This window comes from Vanacampus margaritifer, chromosome 14 (assembly GCF_051991255.1).
Source record: "Vanacampus margaritifer isolate UIUO_Vmar chromosome 14, RoL_Vmar_1.0, whole genome shotgun sequence".
In the NCBI taxonomy this organism is placed as follows: domain Eukaryota; kingdom Metazoa; phylum Chordata; class Actinopteri; order Syngnathiformes; family Syngnathidae; genus Vanacampus; species Vanacampus margaritifer.
In genome coordinates, this window is record NC_135445.1 from 16,928,947 (window position 1) to 16,950,531 (window position 21,585).

The 21,585-nt window shown below is 38.7% G+C and overlaps 2 protein-coding genes across 7 annotated transcripts in view; both read left to right on the plus strand.

Annotated features, from left to right (window-relative positions):
* The window catches only part of whrna (whirlin a), a 146,279-nt gene that overhangs the window by 29,418 nt on the left and 95,276 nt on the right, over window positions 1–21,585 (plus strand). The gene's annotated exons all lie outside the window — the stretch shown is intronic.
* LOC144034168 (uncharacterized) lies at window positions 17,208–21,131 on the plus strand. The gene is made up of 3 exons (XM_077542741.1): window positions 17,208–17,487; window positions 17,586–17,893; window positions 21,117–21,131. The coding sequence occupies exons 1-3, from the start codon at window positions 17,208–17,210 to the stop codon at window positions 21,129–21,131; spliced, it is 603 nt and encodes a 200-aa protein (XP_077398867.1).

The window sequence follows — 21,585 nt, forward strand, 5'->3', positions numbered from 1 at the left end:
CAAATTTGTATACAGTGCTTTTAGATGACTGGTGCTCTGACAGAACCAGAAAATACATTGTTTTGAATTTCTTTTTGTTTTTATGATTGCAACATTTATTATTACTAAGTGACGACTAGAGGTCAAAGTGAAGCAATATTTAAAGAGTTTGTAAATGTGACATGCACAAAGCTGAACATAAACCATTACTGAGACAGCATTACTTTTTAAAAAAAATTTTTTACATGCCATATACACAACATATCTCGGTCCTATAAAAGCTCAGATAGCAGAAAACACTAGAACAGCGATTCTGAAAGTGTGGTACACTGGGCTCTCTCTGGTGCTACGTGAACTAATGATTGGATATTGTTACAAGCCTGCAGTTGCGTTCAAAAGTTTGTCCATAAGTACTGTAATTTCTGATAGCCTGTGAGGTCATGAATTTGTGGACGATTGGGCAGTGAGGAAGGAAGCAACGAGTAGAGTGTGTGTTGGAGAGATTTCGGTTGCCGTCCCGGGGTATCCGGTACTGGATTTGGTTTGGTATGATTATGGCTGACAGTAATCATTTGTTTTGAAATAAACAAATTGTTGATAGCTCATTGTTCATCATGGTTCCTTTGTCCAAGTTAAGGCGGCACTACATTAACAATCTACCTAACACGAGGATGAGAGTGAGCCAAGCAGGTGCTCACAGTTGCTACTGTGGGACTCCGGTATAACCTCCTCGAGCAGCCGGTGAGAAAAATTTATCTCAGCAATATGAAATGTGCTTTTATTTGGAGCGGGAGAGAGGAAGAGCTCAATCCGCACGGTCTGGTTTGTGACCAAGTGCTGAGCAATGAATACAATGAAAGTATCATGTGTCAAACATCATGTCATATCAAAACACACATTGGCAATATTCGGGTTTTGAAAGGCCATGTAAACGTACAAAAACCAAACTATGCTTTTATTCGGGTTTCTCAAAACCCGAATAAGAGCCCTTTTGTGACCCAAATACTTGTTCATATAAACACATTCAGAATACCTCCGTTGAACGTGACATTGGTTTGTCTGCACATGATCTATTCGTAATTAATCTTATTCTTCAGAGAACGTCTTGTAATGCGTGGCGCTGTCCCACTCACTAAACGAGCCTGACTTGAATAAATACATTTCTGAGTAGTGTTTTCACATTGTATCTACGGCGAAAAAGTCACAGTGTGTATACAGTGTACACATATATGTCTGTGAGAAGAAATACTCCACCAGAGGTAAACAAACATGGCGATGCAGCAAATAACCCAATTTTTGGAGCGAGGAGGAAGCAACTTCATTTAGTTTTAGTGACATGAATATAATGTTTATTGACCGTAGAAAGTTACAAGCGGAAACTTTTCGTGAGTCGCGGTTGTGATCGAGTTTTCAAATTGGCTCACGCATGTAAACAGGTTATGTTTGAGAAACTGGAATTTTTACATTAATCCAAATATTGACTGCATGTAGAGATAAGAAACCCACTTCAGTCCCAGCCTGCTAGTCAGACTTTGTCTAGGTTAGTCTGGTAAAAGTATTTCATTTAAAGTGACAGTGTGTAATAAGTGACCACTAGACGTCGCTATATCATAGCGCACACATTTTGAAGCATGCACACTACAGTGGCTCAGAGACCACACTTCGTAAGTCTACGGCCAATTCTTATTTTGCGTGAGCAAACGAGCATCTCGGCCAGCGAGTCTGGCGAACGACGCCGAAAGACCGAGCAAGCTGGACTTAGCCAGAGCAGCTAACTAGAGGGGCTAGTGGGAGAAGCTAATTAAAAAAAAAAAAAAGCGAGTAAAAGCTTGCGAGAGAAAAGCAGAAGGTGACAAGTGACGGGAGCCTGAATCATTGATTAGTAACAGGATTTTTAAATTGAATTAATTATCAGTTTAACACAAGATGGCGTTAAAGTTTAAACACTGTCACTTTAAATATATGCTTGTGATGTTTGTTTAAAATTGCTTAATTGTATGCAATTATTGTTGACTGGCTAATAATGAATTATGACAGGATCTTGATAGCCAGAATTTGTTAGCACCACACTGTCGGGTAACAACTGTCTTTACTGTGAATTAAAGGGGTATGAAATGTGCTATATAAATAAAACTGCCTTGCCTTGGTTTTGCCTTTTTTTTCCTATTTTTTTTCTCTTATCTTTTACGAGCACCTATTTGTGTGAGAGAGGCTTCTCTTTATCTGTGTTTAGTTGGTGCTTGTCGTCCTGGTGCCTCTTGCCATCCAATGAGCTCCCTCAGCCACGTGTGTCTTGTCCAGGCGTCTCTCGTTAGAATGTGCATTTAGTTCCCTGTTTTCTTTCAGTCCTTGTTGGTTCACTGTCCTAGTCACGTCATATTTCCCGGTTTTATTTCCAGTTTTGCTTTGTACTTGTAATTAGTGATGGCAAAACGAGGCTTTTTCAAGCTCTGAACCTTATTTAAACCACTGTGTACACTTGGGTGACCTCTAGTGTCAGTAAGGGGTAAATGTGCATTTGGGTTCATCATCCCAAAAAAAACCTACAAATGTGCAGAGCTTCTTGTGAAAAATAGATAAATAAAACAATATATAAAATAAAATAATAATAATAATAAAAAATCAACCCTAATATAGCAATTTTTCATGTGGCAATTAGTCAAATGACTGGTAATGCAACTGTGTTTTATGAATTTGTCATTAGTACCCCATCATATAAATGGCACCAATAAAAAAAAAAAAAGAAAATGACTTTGAAATTTTGTTTGTCATTCATATTTTCTTTGAGGTTGTGATTGGTGTACTGAGTGTTTATACATGACATTGACATGAACCTTAGCCTTAGAAAACACCATGAATAGTAATTGATTGGATGACGTCACCGCTGTCAGTGCGATTTTGGACGTAGTTGTCCTAAAAATTCAGCAATCTGGGAATCTGGTTTCAATAAAGACGATGCATACCATCAACACAATTAAATTTAAAAAATAAATAAAAGCGCCGCTAAATCAGACAAAGAACATTGAATGTGAGCATATTTGAGAATGCTTGCTGGATGGCTCCATCAGTCAAAAAGTCCAAAACAGTGAATGTCAAACAACAAGCTACGGCTATTCGTAACATACAATACGTGTAGAACAGGGACATGATGCGGTTTTTCAGCCAGTTTAAATGCGTCTCGCGCCAAAGCTGCAAAGCTCCGCCTATCAAACCAAAGCAGCTAACTCGGTCGGAATGAAGCAGTAAAATAGTTCAAACGTCATCAGTGACGTCAACTGAAAAAAAACTCCGGCCCACTGCTTCACTATAAGCCGCCTATCGAGTTTGAAGCATGCTTCGGAGGTTCAGCGTTATAGGTAGCATCACTACCCATCACTGCTGAGCTATTATTAGAACAGACCCACAGGCAACTCATTTTGTCCTGGTGGCACTATTTATTTCTCTTTCTAATGCTAGGTTCACTGAAAACAAGAGTTTGTGCGTGTGACTGGTTGTTTGTTTATATGCAGTATGTCCTGCATGCTTGCCCCGTCCCGTGAAGGGCTCCAGTGCCCCTCTGACCCTGAAGTGGATAAGCGGTGTAGAAAATAGATAAATGGAATTCTCCTGGGTCTCCTGCATGTAGTTTGAAAATGCCGAACATGCAATGTGCTACATTTGCTGAAAAAATACATTTACAGTGTTGAAGATGATCACATTTATGTTGTTTCTATATACATACTGACAAACGTTAGCTTATGACTTTGAAAAGAAATATGTTTTCCTTGAACCATGTCTGATAGCTGCTTGCTGGTAAGACAGGCTGGCAAAATGAAACGACAGATGAATTATACTGATACATAAAATAAATGATGCTTTACTTGATGTATTTGACTTGCATGACATTGTGAGGTCTATGGAACTATTAGTTTTACTTTTACACCTAATGTTAAAAGCTCAGAGGATCATAAGCAGCTTGTAAGTATTGGTTCATCATAGGAATCCATTATACCCTGGATATAGAGTGATGGCTCTGAAAAGATAGATTTATGATCTTGATGCTAAAGGTGTCAAATAACAGTCATTTTTTTTATGATGTGGTTTTATGAAATACTTAACTATTAAACTAAATCGGAGCAGGGTTGTCATTGGATAGTGATAGTCTGTTTTAAGGCATTTAGTTACATTTTATGATCGGGGAGGTGGGGTACACCCTGGACTCGTCTCCAGCCAAACACAAGGCACATAGAACAAACATTTATACTCACATTCACATCAATGGGCAATTAAGAGTTAGCAATGAACCAAGCAAGCACAGGTAGACCATGCCAAACCCAACACAGGAATGTCTGAGTGGAGATTCCAACCCAGAACCTCTTGACTTTGAGTCAGATGTGCTGACCACCTGCACACACGCTGCTGGCCTCAAGATTAAAATCCCATAGGAAAATATTCAAACTGTCAATAATGATTTTATATTTTATTGTACTGCTACACGATTAAATTTAACATTAATTGGCTTTACTTTGATGGGATGTGGCCATTGTGCTGTTAATTCCAAAGGATGGCAAATCCCGTTGAGTCCCATCACTTGAAAACATTTATCTGAAAGTCACCACTGGTGGCGGTGATGTGATACAAATTTAGAATGTGAGGTTCAATGGAACTTGTAGCTGAAGACTTGATTGCTTATTCTTATTCATTAGTCTGAATGATGGTGTTCTAAAGAATTAAAGTAGGAGATTTTATTTTGTCAAAAACATGTAGGGCTCTGTTTGTGTGACCGACTTAAATTCTGTGCAACTGCGTGAATGCGGATTGGACCCAATATTGGTAATTTTGCAGATGAGTGCAGACCAGTGGATCTGCAAGTGAAGGGTTCAATTTGCTGCTTGCACATTTGAGTAAGGGAGCCATCTCTTTGACATTAATTGCCTCCATTTAATTTTATCCATCCATCCAGCAGGTACGCACGGAGGAGGAGCAGGAGCAGGAGGGAGGGAGCAAGACAATGCTTTTTTGTTTAGTTTTTTCTGCTTTGTTGATTAAGGGACCTTTGACTGGTCATATCATTGGCACTTGTGTAATAAGTCAACATGGTATGGGATAGCTACACTCGTCAATGCTTTGACAAAATACTAAGTAATATTTAATATAATAATAAATAAATCTTATAGCATCACCTCTTTTCTGTAGTATGTTTGAAATAGTAATTCTGCCATAATATGTATTTTTAATTGGTGTTTTAAATCATAAAAGCTCAATATTAAACTAATTACTGACTGTTAGATCACAGAGCTGTTACTTTGCAACAGTATTTAGATTTATTTATTTTTTATGTTGAAATAAAATAGTGAAAGAATATGACTAGTTTACTGGTAACTATCTGTCTGTCACTTATGGACGCCCATTCTGCTGACAAATGACGAGAACCTTAAAAAAAAAGAAAGTTTAAAATTGTAGAGTTAAATTGTATATTTTAACTCCCATGGTGTAATTGTAATGTGAGTTAAATGGTCTGTATAGACAGTGTTATTTCACAGACTTTATCATCTACTCCACAGAGTGTTAGATTGGCTCTGCCTTTCACCTGTTCGTCCCCCTTTCCTCCTTGCTTATCACTGGGAAATACTGACAGTCTTGACAGACAAAAGGAGTTTGGGGCCATGAATTCATTTTCATGCTGACTGTGGTTAACATTAACATATAGCCTACTTCAAATGCTCTCTTCATAAGAGTTGTTGAGTTCAAGTTGACAACCGTCGTTACATCGGTCGTCATTGACACATAAGCACCTTTCGGCGATGGCGAGTCTTCTTCTTTTCCTTTGGGCTTTTCCCTTCAGGGGTCGCCAAAGCAAATCAGTTTCCTCTATCTAAGCCTGTCCTCTGCTTCCTGTGCTCTCACACCAACTACCTCCGCTTTAACTACATCCACGGCTAATCAATTAACCGGAAGTATTGTAAGTTTTTAATTCTTTCAACTGTGCGACCCGCCGCGGCCTAGTCCAAAGTGGCCCACGGTCCGGTGGTTGGGGACCACTGGCCTACAAGGCCAGGTTAAGGACTCGCCTTTGGATAATGAGTTTGCGGATTCTGTCCCCCGTCATGGTAGACATTTTAGAAGTCACCTTTTTATAAGTGTCTAAGAAGAGTTAACTCCTGTAGTGTTAAGTAACACTGCTTAGTGAGTTAAAAATGTACTCCCAGTGTCAAATATGTTCACAATTTTAATAGTGTTGTTTTTACACTGGAAAGTGTGGAGCTATATAAACTCTGAAAAAGTGTTGAAATCAACTCTGTGAGAGTCAATTCATCACTGGGCTTTTTGTTGTGCAGTCCATCACTGACAGACGCCCATTTTGTTGAGTGCTGACGGAATACCCATCTGTCTTTCGGTCCTGAAATAATAGTGACAACACGATGACAAAAGCGTGGCTAAAATAAAATGACCAACTGATGGACTGACGATTACAGTTACAGAGTATTACGGAAGGATGCCCATGGCGCTGACCTATGATGAATGACGGACCAGCAACATTTTGTAAAATGTCCAGCTCCGACTATTCCCATGATACAACTGTAAAACGTCAGATGATCATTGGGTACAAATCTTAAAAGATTGCTCACAAATTTGAACTATCAACCTCCCACGGGTATAATTGAAAACCTACAAAACACCTTCGTCACACAAATGCACACGCACACACATCATTATCGCCTCCAAATCTGTGTTTCCCCGTGGCTGCTTGTGCGGCATCTGACCCAGATGGGGTCCTTCCTTCTTTGGGCCCATTAGTGTCAAATACAGCATTTGGTTTTCAGATGGTGGCAGCATCCGTCTGTTTCTATAAAAACCCACCCACATGCACAGCACAGCAGCGTGTGTGCTGCGGGAGGAAGGACGCGGCTAATGGTGGCAGTGACAACTGATAAACGAATGAAATGTTGGCTTGCTGTTAGTGCAGTTTTGTGAGGCTGTGTGTGTGTGTGAGTGTTACACGCTAGCTGAGCTCCGCATTTGAAATTTGACATTGAACTGAGATTTGATCTTCATGTAATAGATTATTGTTGTTGTTTAGTGTCTTTCCCATAACTGTAAGATATCAGCAAACATATGTTTTAATGTCTGACACAGTCCAGATTTCATCATGCAGTGGAATGAATATCTTAAGTGAAATGCTCCTGAGGTCATAATCGGAATTCAATCATTCTTTTTTTTTTTTTTTGTCATATGATCTCACACATATGTTTGTTTCATGATGCTGGTTGACTTTCTACATTTTGCTACGATCAAAGAGACATATTGTGCATTGTCTGTCAAAATGTAAACCAGGTGTAGTTCTACATTATCGGCGACATGGTTTGTCAAAATACCACTCAGATTAAGAATTATATGCAGTAGTAAACCCATGTTAATTATTTGTTGGGGAAAAGATCTAGTGACCCCGCGCCTTGAATGGCGAAGAAACACATCCAAATTAAGATGAATTAACTTCCACGAACCACACATGCTAAATTTAGCTCTTTCGCGACATACAAAAATGTTAGTCTCTGTCAAGACATGCCACTTCATTTTATTTCTGTCATGGATTACTACTTTCCTATTAGCCAGAGAGGCATCTTAAAGTGCTATAGAAAGTGCTCAGAGAATGTAAACAGGTGATTTTATCATCAAAAAGTTGAGCCTATGTTCTTCAGAAATCTTGACTTTGTAACCTGTTTCATATGCCTGTAAGTAAAAGAGACAGCAGATGACATCGATAAATGTGTTGGCCTCTGCTGATGTATTGTTGCCACTGGAGTTAATTTTCTGCTTTAGTGAGTGTAAGAAACATGAAGACGAACATTGGTGTGCTGTGCTGTGATAAAACACAGAAACACAGCGGGAGGCTTGAGGCGTCGTTTGACAGGATCTGGCTGCCCTGAGGAGGTTGCAGTGCTGCTGCCTTCTCAGAATTCCTAATCCAGGATACAGAGGTGAATGTTAAACAGAGGTAGCATGTGTATTTGACACGTTTTGTCTTTTTTTTTTCTTTCCCACTTAGCTATCAGAGATTTGGGAGCCTGAGTGGGAGAAAAGATGGCAAGCCATCTGTGTTCTACTTGTATGTCATGCATGTATGTACGAAAAAAGTTCTGAAATTATTCATCTTTAGGTGTGTATACTCTACATTTTTATTTCTTGAGGGTTACACCTCATAGACCTCTCCATCAAATGAACCTGAACCTGAATATTTGATCATTTGAAAAAATCAGGAAAGCTAGTTGAATCAACTTATTGTTCTGTCAAAATCTAGCTTTTATTTTAACCAACAGTAAAACATTGGAAATGTTTGAAATTGGATGATGTCATGATTAAAAACGCTTAGAAATGCCATGTCCCATTTTGTTATGCGGGACTGATACAAAATTAATGACAGACTTGTGTTAGCTATGATCTTTTGATTTTTAGCATCTTCCATCCATCCATCCATTTTCTTTCCTGCATATTCCAGTCAGAGACGCAGCCAGACACAGATGGGTAATTGAGCCATGACGTCTTGGACTCAAGTGGATTTGAGTCACTGTTTTGATGATGTGACTTGACTTCCCAGAAACGAGACTTTTCTTTTGGATTTAGGAGTTAAAGATGCGCAGTTTGACTTGATACATAATGACTTGACAGATTGTTTTTATTTTCAAGTTCGCCAGAAAGACAAAATGTAAAAGTAATTAGGCTACAATCTAACGTTATGTTATGCAAGCGCACGCTTGGAATATCACTGTCATGATTGGAGATTAGCCTGTCAGTCAGTCAAACCCCTCGCTACGGAGATGCATGTCCTCTCAGATCAAACGGCATCATCAAGTTGGCTGGAGTGTGACGTAAAACAGAAAGCCAGACTGCAATTTTGCCATCTGAAGACCCATTCGCCCGGTAAATATCTATAAACTCTAGAAGCTGTCAAACTGTATTGATTAGTCAACTAATCGATTATCAAATTAATCAATGACAATTTTAATTTTAGAGTAATCTTTTAAAGCCATTGTTTAACTTAAACTTGTACAAATCATCTGATTTTAACGTCTGAACAGTAATCAGATTTCTATAGTCCTTGAAAGAAAATTTGCAAGCATCTGCTTTCCTTGCCTGTAGTGCAAGTTAGCTACTTGAACCACTCTACTGTATTACCAATGTCCGTTGTCATTGCCTTTCAAAATAATTAGATGTGTGATTAAGAATGTGGATACAGTCTTGCCTCTTAATGAACTTAACTAAGTTTGAATATTCATGAACAACAGCTACAGGAAGATGACATTTTATAAGGTTCATAAACATCTTCCCTGGGGCCATAGTCATAGCTCATGCAATTATTTTCACCCAAACAAGAAGACAACTCTGAAAATTTGTTTAACCTTATCTGAACTTTTTTCTTCTTCTTCTTTTTTTAAATAAAAGGGTGTTTCTTTGTAATCTCTTTCTTAGTTTTTTGCTTCTATAATGCAGCTTCTCCCTTCCAATGCGCTGCATGCTACCTTGATTGTTCAGCAGAAAGTGCATCATGCAAACTGTGATGACATTCTTGGCAGAGGATGAACAGATTTATTTGTTACCTGGATCTGTGTGCATGCTTTGGCTGTCCCTGCTGTTTTAGAGGAGACTTTAACCAATGCAGCCCTCTGTGCTTTTTTCCTGTGGAGTTAAAACAACGAAAAGGTCACTGTTTTGAGTGTGTTGAATATTTAGTTGGGGTCTATATTTACTTACAAAACAGGCAACAGTAAAATAATATGTAGGTTTACAGTTTGAATCAATACACTATTGAAAAGCAAATGTGTAGTTTGTATGCTTTACTGGGATTATTGATGTGATGCGGTATGCAAGCTGAAAAAAAACACGTGCTGCCCCATGCTGTTCTCCATCTGACAGCAAGTTTAGTAAATGGTGCAATGCTAATGCGGAAAACTGTCCTTGTGAATCGTCTTTTGCTCTGACAAACAATGTTGCCAAATACAAGCAAGTTTTTAGAGGAGTGCAAAAAATGTATGATGCTTCTCTCACACACATACTTTGTTTGTGTCCTTGCAACATTTTTGTTCTAAAAAAAAATATGACCACATGGTGATGATCAAATTGTGTTAGTCTTACTTAAAATGTTATATAGTATATAACATATATAAGCATGGCATAATATACAGCACAGCCCCTCTATTTGTGAATAATGAAAATCTATATGTATAATTGATACACATTATAAATGCTTGAAAATTGCTGGCATTGGGCCAAAATCTCGTAGCTCCGAAATTGTAGCATTGTAGTCAAGACCAGACTAATCAAGACCATGACATTATTGAGACTAGAGTACAGACGCTCCCCTACTTAGGAACATTCGTGTTACGAACAACGGTACATACGAACATGTCTGCGCGCATGCGCGCATGTCAAAAAATGTTCGGAAAGAGATGCTGTAAATTAGATTTTTTATTGCGCACCTTTTTCCGAGTACTGTAGTGCTTCTTTCCGCCGCTAATACCGACGCTTGGCGCTGTGAGAGCTCACCCAGCATTGGAGGCTCAGCAACATGTCGAGGAGGGGGAAGAAGAAGAAACGCCTGTCGCTCATAGATAAAGCCATCGCACTCTTCGAGCAGCAAGACCCAAATATTGAACGTTGCACAAAGGTTGCAAATCAATTGAATGATGCCATACAGTGCTACCGCATCATTTATGATGAAAAAATAAGAAAACTGTGCAATCGTAGTTAGATCGCTTCTTTCGGCCAGTTTCTAGTAAATCCTCCAAGGAAGATACTCATCAACCCTCATCTTCTTCTCCGCGACCCTCAACTTCTTCCTACATTGAAGTTACGGAGGAGGAAGTAACTTTTGAAGCCCATTCCAGCGACGACGAAGAAGCTCTCATGATATAAAATCCTCCTCTTCCTCCTCCTCCTCTCCTTAAGCATCGAGTACATCTTCCAAAAGTAAGTTAAACTTCATTTTATTTATCTTATTACGTACATGTACATACTGTGTGTGTGTCTCTCGCTCTCTCTCTCTAACATACGTAGTACAGTACTGTACGTATTCTCTTTAAACATAAATTATAATACAAAATATAGCACTGAAGCAACTTACGAACAAATTCACCTTACGAACGATCGCTCGGAACGTAACTCGTTCGTAAGTTGGGGAGCGTCTGTAGTTGAGAGTATCAAGCCCGGCAAGACCAAGACTTTTGGAGATCGAGACCAAGACAGTAAATGTTAAAGAAAAAAAACAAACAAAAAAAAAGAATTTACTATTAGACTCTTTAACATTACCTTTACTGAGTTTTTATTGTATTATGTATTATGTATGTGTTGAACCAAACGATTTACTGCAGCCGAAGCACGAAATGTGTCCTGTTGGTCACATCTAAAGCTTAACCCATTTACTGTACTACCACGTACGTTTTGGGGCTTAAACCTGACATATGCATTGTTCGTTTTTCTGTTACTGTGCTTATGCAAGCTAACTCAACGTTAGCTAGCTCTAAACATCAGCAAAAAAATAAATACACAACAAAGATACAATAAAGATAAAGGGAAGAAATTACCTAATTTTCGCTCATTTCAAAATTGGTAATTGGGGAAATACTTTTAGTTTTTTAGACTTTTGATCAATAATTTACAAAAAGGACACACACATATGTGGACTGACCAAAAGTATAGAATTTGTTTTTTTTTCCCGCCTATGTATATTATGTTTTTTTTGTTTGTTTTTTGTTTTGTTTTTATCTAACCGCAAAACTTCTTTCTACAAATCAAAAACGGGGTTTGACTACACTCCAAAAACACCAAACAAACATACATTAAAACATATTTTAAAAATCTGTGAATAGGCTAATCCTTGCAGGTCAAATTGCGAGTATGTGGTAGACTGGTACACCTTTTTGTTATAATAGATTTCATAGCGGAATCTGAAGGCAAACTTAATTTATTATGATTCTGACACTCGTTATCCAGCAGTTTGTAAAGTAATCTACGTCAATCTAATCTATGAGACTGTTTCTTTAACCAATCCGACTTCAAATTTGCCTCACAAAAATGTCTTCAGCTGTTTTTCCTCCCTCTGATTAGTTGGCCAAAGCAAAATTCATGATTCAGAAAGATTTGTAGCAATCTTGACATATTAATGCATTTTAATTATCAGCATCTCTGATGAGTGTGGTGTGTTATATTATATATATATATATATATATATATATATATATATATATATATATATATATATATATATATATATTTTTTTTTTTTTTGATTCTCCAGACAATGTATGTGGCACAGTTGCATACTGTTAATTTGCAGTCTGACAATGGTGGTGTTAAGAGGTGGATTAAGTCGGATAATTTCCCACTGAAGGCTCAGGTACAAAATACACCATCCCCCACGGCATCATAATACTGTATAGGCCTAAATTTTTGTCGCCACTCCTTTTGTGGTACCGTTTAAAATAAGTGTCAATAAAACGACAATCAATAATTAAAACAGCATTATTTAATCATTAGACACTTTTTGAGGTTTTGTGAGATATGCTGAAGTCTCGCTGAGAGCGCCGCATTTTTATATGAATGGATATCTTATTTTTCTTCTTTGGATTAATTTGTTGACAAGTTCCAAGTATTATGCATATCCACTATGTATAAAATAAAAAATCTGCTTCAGATCTTTTTCTGTAACAAAATAGAAAGAGTTGTTCACCACCCTGCAATTAGACCAAACACGCCTACTCATTAGGCTATGACTGCCAATGTATGGTTTCGTTTAGAAAATAGCTGGGCTAATTACGTTCTGAGAAAATAATTTTTGTTTTTTCCTTTTCCGCTTGCCTGTGACAAGTTCTAATCCACACTGCCCAAAGAACCTAATTTCTCCTTGTACAGAGCTGAAATTGAGTTGTGGTAAACGTCATCGGTTCATGTAGTGAAAAAATACTACAACAGCCAATTGATTTTTACATTTATTTTGCTCTGGAGATATGAAAAGCTTACATATCAGAAAATGTCCCTTTAGCTCCAAAACTCTGGCAGGGTCAGCTGAGTTCTGTCTGTGATTGATAGCAGAGTAGTTTCAGTTGTATATACTGTCGAGTCTCGTGTCTGCTTAAAAATGTCCCTGATGTGTGTGCTTTGAGAAGCTTGAGAGAACACATAGTACGATGGCACATAGTAAGGTGACCAGAGTTTGTCTCACTTCTCCCCGAGGCCACCAAATACATGACCACCTCTACTGACAACCACCTGTAAAATAAATATATTAGCATCGTTAAATTTTTGTAGCTCCTTCAAGCACATTCAAAATGGTTCCCAAAGGGTTCCTTTTATTCATTTTCAAATACAAGACACAATATGGCTCTCACACCAGCTATTCAGTAGGCGTTTGAGTTATTATTGATTAAATATTGTACATCTAGGTTAGCTTGCATGCCTACCAAATCTTAAAATGTAATATTTGGTAGCACGTGGCTCTCTGTCTTGCGGCAGGGGGCAACAACTGTGTGGTAATTTTTAATTAAAAACAACAGCAGTATCACTTGCAAAATATGCAAGACTGTCCTCAAATATAACAAAAGCACACGCACATCTGGAAAGGCATCCGCTAACGCTAGTTGATGAGCAGTGTTAAATCCTTACTTAATCTGTCCACAAATTCAATGTGAACTCTCCTTTTGACAGTAAAAAGACAGACAATATAATGTTGTGGTTGATTAATAATCTCTTTATTGTAAAAATGAACAGTTCATGTCGCCAAAGAAAAACATCCAACTATCATTTCTCTTAACTACCAGACATTATCGAGCAGGCAGTTGACATACACTTGCAATGCTCTTCCTCTTCCACTGCACGTCGTCCAAACTGTAGTGGATAGAGTAAAAGTTTTAATTATTCAGGAAATACAGTATGTTTTGCTAAAAAATATAACAACACATTGGTAACTTTTTACGTGCCTACTCTAGAATATTTATAGTCACTACAGGATTAATGGATTCCTAACCTATTGCGGTCAGGAAGAGATCATTGTCTCCTTTCATTATCTTGGTTATTTTCAAGCCAGCAGGTGATATCAACATAGTTAAAATGGCTAAGCGTTATTTTATGACCTGATGGTTAAATCACTGTAATGTTAAAACATTGTAATGTTTTATTTTTAGCAATCTCCATTATGCTTCTCATTCAAGAGTTTTGGGAAATCCCACAAGTGTGACATTTTCATGTTCATCACATTTGTATGGATTTCCTCTCCTCACATATTCTAAAGAAAATTGGTTCATCGAAGACTCCATAATAGTTGTTTGTTTATACGTGCCCAGTGATTGACTGCCAATCAACTTAGCCCAATGTCAGCTGGAATTGGCTCTAGCTCACCCATAACCCTAAAGAACATAAACACTATATTAAATGAATAAGATGGATCTCCAGCTGCTGCCAGAAGTGTCTGCCCATCAAACACACACAATACTGGTAAAAAATCTGCACAAGGTTTCTTATTCAATCGATGTAAATGAAAGTGGGCCCAGTAGTGTACTATGTAACAGAACCTATTGCCATTATTCTTGAGGCAAACTGAGGAAAATGCACATCACGTTACTTACTTATGTTAAAAATGCTGACAACACTGAATTTGAATTGAACTGGTCAAGATGATGATGTAATCAAGGTGAAAATCTGGTCCACAATTAGGTTGTGTTATTACGCAGAAACCCTCATCTAATGATAATGTGAACAATGTGCATTTTTGTTAAATGTTGGACTGAAAAAAAGTTTTGTTGCTTTTTGGCCACAGATGATTCCATTTTAAACATCAGTTTTATTTTTGCTGGCTGATCTTGAATACATTTTTCAACACATTTTTAAGAAGAATAGTACAAAAGAAACACATGGATGGCACATTCTACTACAATAGCTCCCTAGCAGCCACAGACAGACTCAACTAAAAACCTTTTGCATTGCAACTATTTTTAGCTCAGTGTACACCGGTATGATTTATCATTCTGAACTATGAGGGGAAAAAAGCTTTTGAACCATCCACTTCCCGAATACTAAGTACTAATCTAACAACACAGGCGGTAGTGCATAGCATGCTCCAAGCATAAGAAAGAGAACTTGACTAATTATAGCATCTTGCTTTTCTTAAATATTCACTGATGAGCGCACATGATTCAAGGGAGTTAATAATTTTTTTCTCATGTCCTATAATCAGGCAGGATTTTTCTTTCAACTATTATACAATAGTTAATGTATTGGTGTGGATGTGAAAGTTCATTTGCAGAACTGCCAACCTTGGAGGAAAACATTTATTGGTATTAGTGTTGGAGTATACCCTATTAGCAAACTAGTCTAATATATTCATCAAGTCAGATAAATAACAATAGTTGTCGTAAAATCTCGTATTGACAGTTCCTGTGAATAAATATTGTGCGTGCTAATGTAATTGTGCGAAACCTGCAGCCAATTGGAGGGTCCATTAGCATCTGTTTCCATTTCCCACAACCATCCATTAAAACTGCTCATTTGCTCGTGGATGCATTGAAGTACCGTACTTTTGTATTCAAACTTCTATTGAAGCCATCGAAAAAGTGTCTGAGGTATCATGCTAATGACAGCATAATTACCACATCTCCCTTCAGGGAGCCTTAGTATAGGATACACATAACTCAGTGCGTTAACGGCACATTCAACGAGTAATAAGGAGTGGAGTCACCGCTATGTTCGCAGATTTAACAATAACTGGCACTAGTTAATTAAGCTGGCATGCTAAATTTGGAAGCAAACGCCAAACAATGCCACAGAGTCTAAATTTTTTCAGTGCAATATGTTGCTCAAAAGTACGTCCGAGAATATTTTAGTCTCAAAATCTTACACAGAATCTCTGAAACACTAAAAACCAAATCAAGTAGATTTTAATGAGTGTATTATTTTAAAGATCTCCTGAAATGAGCTTTACAGCAATGACACATACCATCCTCTGGACGCTCCAATACTGTATCAAAATATTTTTTCACAAAACTGTACCTTGTTGTAGAGTTACAGGCTCCACTAGGAAGGTCTACGGCAGAGGTGGGCAATTTCGGTCCTCGAGGGCTGCAGTCCTGCAGGTTTTGGAGGTTTCTCACTTCCAACACAAGCTGATTCCAATCAACAGGATCATTATCAGGCTTATGCAGAGCTCGCTGATGAGCTGATCATATATCAGCTGTGTTGGAGAAGGGCAACATGCAAAACCTGCAGGACTTCGGCCCTTGATGCCCACCTCTGGTCTACGGTTAGCCTAGCATCAAACAAGCGGATTTTGGTGGGCGTAGCCAAGGCTCGCCTGACTTCCGCCTGCTTCTGACTGCAATCAGTGTGGTGATTCCAGTGTGTGGTACAACGCATCCGCACAGAGTTTCCAGAGGACGACGGCCATTACACCGGGTTTAAACTGCCCTCCCTGTCTGAACTTTGACACATAGCTGGCAACAACCTTGTCCTTGTCGGGCCTCTCATGCTGGGCTGGAACAGGGATGGCCAACATTGTGTCAATGTATGGTCCGGCATTGGCAAAGACTTCTTCAAAAATGAGATCCATCAAGTCTGCTACATAGCCTGTAACATACAACAAGGACAAATGTCTTTGGTTGAACTGTGTGTATTTTCATGTTGTTGTGTCTTTGTACATATTTTATGTAATATATAGGGACAAATACTTTTAAAACCCAAACATAATGTTTGAATTTAATAAAGTCTTACCAAACGTTGACTGTGTCTTGAGAGGTTTGGCTCTGCACTCCGCATGAATTGCTTTTGGAAAGGACAGTTTGTAGCGAGGCACACCTTCCAGTTGTCGCTCAGCATTTTCATTGTAATGCATTGCAGCAAGATATAGTCTGAAATATTAGGAAAATGTGTGACTAATAGTAATGTACACTCTAAAAACAGTTTGGTCAAAAGTAAACCAATTAGACTGATCCACTTTATGGGTCAATTTGACCCAAATTTCTGGGTTATTTTATCCAATTTTTTCGACCCAAGTAAGGGATCTGAGCAATATTTATGAGTTGTTTTACACTAAAAGACCCATTTCTTGACTCAAAGTTGGGTCAAATATACCCAAATAGAGGATCAGTTTTTGACCCACAGTTTGTTTACTTTTTTTTTTTTTTTTTTTTTGGGAGATCTCAGTATTGATCATTTGAAATGTCATCATCATTGTTCTCCCTTTTTTTTTTTTTTTTTTTTTTTTTTTGTATGAGTGTTTGTGCGTGTGTGCGTGCGTGCGTGCGTGCGAAAAAAAATAAAATAAATAAGAATTCCCATACCGTTCACCTAAACCGAACACTTCAAAATCCAGCCAGAGTCGTGGGGCCGCCAGGAGACCCAAAGGGGGACCAAAGAAAAGAAAGAAAAGCGAAGCCCAGCACCGACCAGACACCACCCACCGGGCCACTAACCTTCACCAACCCCAAAGACATCCAAACTCCAACAAATCAGGGAAACCTCAAGGGCCCAAAGGAGAAACTGAGGAAAGGTAGAAAGGACAGACGAAGCAGAGTGAGATCCACAGACACCAGCCTCCACCGAATCAATGACCTGAGGGAGAAGCAAATTGTGTCTGAGTCTCGATAGATGCTGGTGTGGTGGATCTAGCATGCATGAAAATCTCCACCAAAGAGGGGAGCCGTCGACCCCCGCCAGGACAGAGCAAGCGCAACACCTCAGGGCCCCCCAGGCCGCGGCCGCGCCAAAGGACGACCCCCGGGCCCCGCCGGGGCCACCGGCCGGAGAGCAAACCCCGGAGCAGGAGCGCCCCCCACCTCAACGCGGCCCGCGCCCCCAACCCAACGCAGCAGGACGGGGCACTGCAGGCCCACCAGGCACCCCACCGGCCCACAACCCCCGCTCCCCCCGGACCCAGAGCGACGGACCGCGCCGGGGCGGCGCCGCCCCGGACACCAGGGAGAGCCCCACAACACAGCACCCACCACGAGACCCAGGGAACGACCAAGACGCAGCCGCCACCCAGCAGCCAACAGAGGGGCAGACCCGCCCACGCCCAGCCAGGGGGGACAGCACCTGTAGCGTTAGTCCCCTGGCATGCAGTGAATCCGAATATTAGCCTTTAGTGCCCATTGGAGGTGAATCTGTTCGATCCTGTTGGCAGCAACTGGGTTCCTGACTATAAAAACACAACCATTAGTAACAAACTGCCAAATGCAGAGACATCAATGTAAGTTATCACGATGTGGTGGCTCTCGCTAAAAGGCAGAATTAAATAACCAGAATTAGGTTAAAATATTCTATATACGTAGACCATATTTCTATGAATTTTGATATTTGTTTTTTATTTGAGGCCGATATTTTTTCCATTAAAATGTGATTTATGAGGAGGTTAGACCATTGGTCGATATTCAGAGTTTGTTTATTTTTCCAGTTAACAAGAATTGTTTTTTTAGCGCTAGTAAGGGCTACAAGTGTAGATTGAAATTGTTTATGTGGTAGGTCAGTTGTTGTTAGGTCACCTAGCAAACACAAGTTTGGAGATAAAGGTATCCTATAGTCCAAGATAGCGGAAAGTTTTTCTAAGACTTTAGTCCAGAAATACATAACCGGGGTGCATAACCATAAAGCATGAAAATAAGTGTCTGTAGTGTTTTGTAAACACTGGAGACAAATGTCGGAGTCGGAGAGGCCCATTTTCTTCATCATATATTGAGTAATGTATGTTCTATGGATTATTTTGTATTGGATAAGTTGTAAATTTGTGTGTTTTGTCATTTTAAATGCATTTTCACAAACTTGAATCCAAAAGTCAGATGCCGGAGCTATAGACAAGTCTGTCTCCCATTTTAAGATGGGTAAAGACATTTTATCCGTATATGAAAGTAACTTATATATTTTTGAAAGTTTTTTTGTTGTTGTCGGAGAAAGCTTGGTAATATCTTTAGCTAAGCCAGGCGGTTGGAGCGTACCCTGAAGTGTTGGAATTTGTTTCTTTATCATATTTTTAACTTGCAGATAATGTAAAAAATTTCCGTTTGTTATTTTGTATTTTTGGAGCAAAGATGTATATGATATAAACATATTATCTGAGAAGAGATGGTGAAGATGTGTGATTCCTTTCTGCTCCCACACACCTAAATAAAACGTTTGGTTGTTAATTCGAAAGTCAGGGTTATGCCATAGGGGAGAAAGCCCACAGGGCTCCACTTGGGCTTTTGTAATTTCTAATGCCTTCCACCAAGCAGTCAGGGTGGCGGAGATCATTGGGTTTTTAAAACAATTATGTCGCTTAATCGATGTTGTAATAAAGAGTAAATCTAGAAGTCTGAGGTTATTACAATCCTTCTGTTCTAGTTCCAGCCAACAGTTAGTATCTCTGTTGGGTTGTGCCCATAGAACGATATATTGTAGCTGGTTAGCTATATAGTAGTACATAAAATTTGGTGCCTCTAGGCCACCTTTGGATTTACTTTTCTGAAGAGTAGATAGACTAATCTTTGCTTTTTTTTTTTTCCAGTAAAATTTTGTAACGGCTGAGTCCAACAACTGGAACCATTTAGCCGTAGGTTTAAATGGAATCATTGAGAAAAAATAGTTTATTTTAGGTAAAACTTTCATTTTAACGGTGGCTATTCGTCCTATTAAAGAAATAGGAAGATTATTCCAGCGTTCCAAGTCACTATGAATGTTATCCAGAAGTGGAGAAAATTTTAAATGAATTAAATCAGTTAATTTAGGTGAGATTTTTATGCCTAAGTATTTTAAATTACCTATAGGAAATGAGTAATGTGGGTCCTGGCTTGCAGGGTTCCATGAATTTTCTGTAATAGGTAGAAGTGTTGATTTTGTCCAGTTAATAGAATAATCTGACAACTGTGAGAATTTAGTTATTAAGTTAAATACTTCCCCTAACGAAATCGCCGGGTTTTCTAGATAAAGTAAAATATCATCGGCATATAGATTAATTTTATGTTCTGTTACCCCAGAGTGAATTCCTTGAATCCTTCTTTCCTGGCGTATGGCTATTGCAAGTGGCTCGATAAATATTGCAAATAATAAAGGGGATAGTGGGCATCCCTGTCTTGTGCCTCTCTGTAAAATAAAGCTCTTAGATATAATCCCGTTAGTAGTAACTGTAGCTTTGGGAGAATCATATAATACTGACACCCAGTGGATAAATGATTTCCCAAAGCCAAATTTATTTAAAACAGCAAAGAGGAAGGATCAGTTAACTTTGTCAAAAGCTTTTTCTGCATCCAACGATATAATAACTGCCTTCTTATCATGCCGCTGTGACATGCTAATAAGGTTAAAGAGCCTCCTAATATTATTAGTAGAGTGGCGATCTTTAATAAAGCCTGTTTGGTCGCTATGAATAATTGTCGAGATTACTGTTTCTAATCTAGATGTGAAAGCCTTAGTAATAATTTTGATATCAGTGTTAATTAGTGAAATCGGACGGTAACTTGATGGAAGGGTGGGGTCTTTTTCTGGCTTTAATAAAAGTTTAATTGCTGCTGTATTCATGTGTGGACGTATGTAACCATTAGTTTTAATTTCTGTTACTACTCTTAAGAATAGCGGAGCAAGCATTAACCAGTAGTGCTTAAAAAATATAGCCGGATAACCATCTGGGCCAGGTGCCTTGCCATTAGGCATACTATCTAGAGCACTGTACAACTCGTTTATAGTAAGTGGCGCTTCTAACATATCTTTATATTCAGTAGTTAACTGAGGCATATTTAAGCTACTGAGGAATGCCTCAATATGCTCAGGGTTAGATTTGTTTACTTTTGACCCAACTGTTTTTAGACTGTATACAATTGAAATCATAGCAAGTGTCAAATATACATGTTTTCATTTATTTTTATTTTTTTTTACCTGCACAGCATTCCAATTAAGGGTAAGACAACATTTTTGGGGGCAAAACGAATGATGACGGCATGAAAAGATTCCAAGGATGAAGTCTGCTCATGAGGACTTAGTTTTATAACATCCTTCAGCTACGAACGAAATGGGAAGATTATTTTAGAAAACAATATAATCTAAGGTGAAATCCAATGTAGATGTGCAGTTGTCTGTGTTGGTGAAATACCTGCTTAGAGCCATTTGTACTTGTCTGTTGTCTTGCGGATCTCATACTCACAAATTGGATAGAGAGGCTCCTCGTGAGTATGAATGTCTCACACGTGGTTCAGAATCGCTTTCCGGCTGGCAATTCTCTCCAGACCTGATGTACAGGAAGCTGCAGTCCAGCAAATGTGGTTGTTGATGCTCTTTATCCACTGCTTGAGTTTTTCGCAGCCCTTTGTCTTGCTGATCGCATCCAGTTTCTTTGCAATTCCTATAGTGAGAGTGAGATACAATCCATTTAGTAAAAGTGCGTGCGGTTGCTGTGGCCAACACTGGCCACTACGTGCCACCGCCATTGTTTCAGTCATTGATTTGTCATTTTTAAGAACTGCTACTGTTGTATGTTTTGCAATATTCAATTTAGAAAAAAAAAATAAAAAGATTTGAGAGTATTGTTTGAGCTACTTTGATACAAATGCCCAAAGGAAAGGGAAACATGGGGCGTTTATGTCACAACTTTGGGGACTTAGGCTGTGCTAAGGCATATTTATAA

Coding starts and splice junctions, on each gene's coding strand:
- LOC144034168 (XM_077542741.1), top strand. CDS start 17,208: ATGAGTGTTTGTGCGTGTGTGCGTGCGTGCGTGCGTGCGAAAAAAAAT. Junction 17,488..17,585: donor AAAGGAGAAACTGAGGAAAG/GTAGAAAGGACA, acceptor GAGTCTCGATAG/ATGCTGGTGTGGTGGATCTA.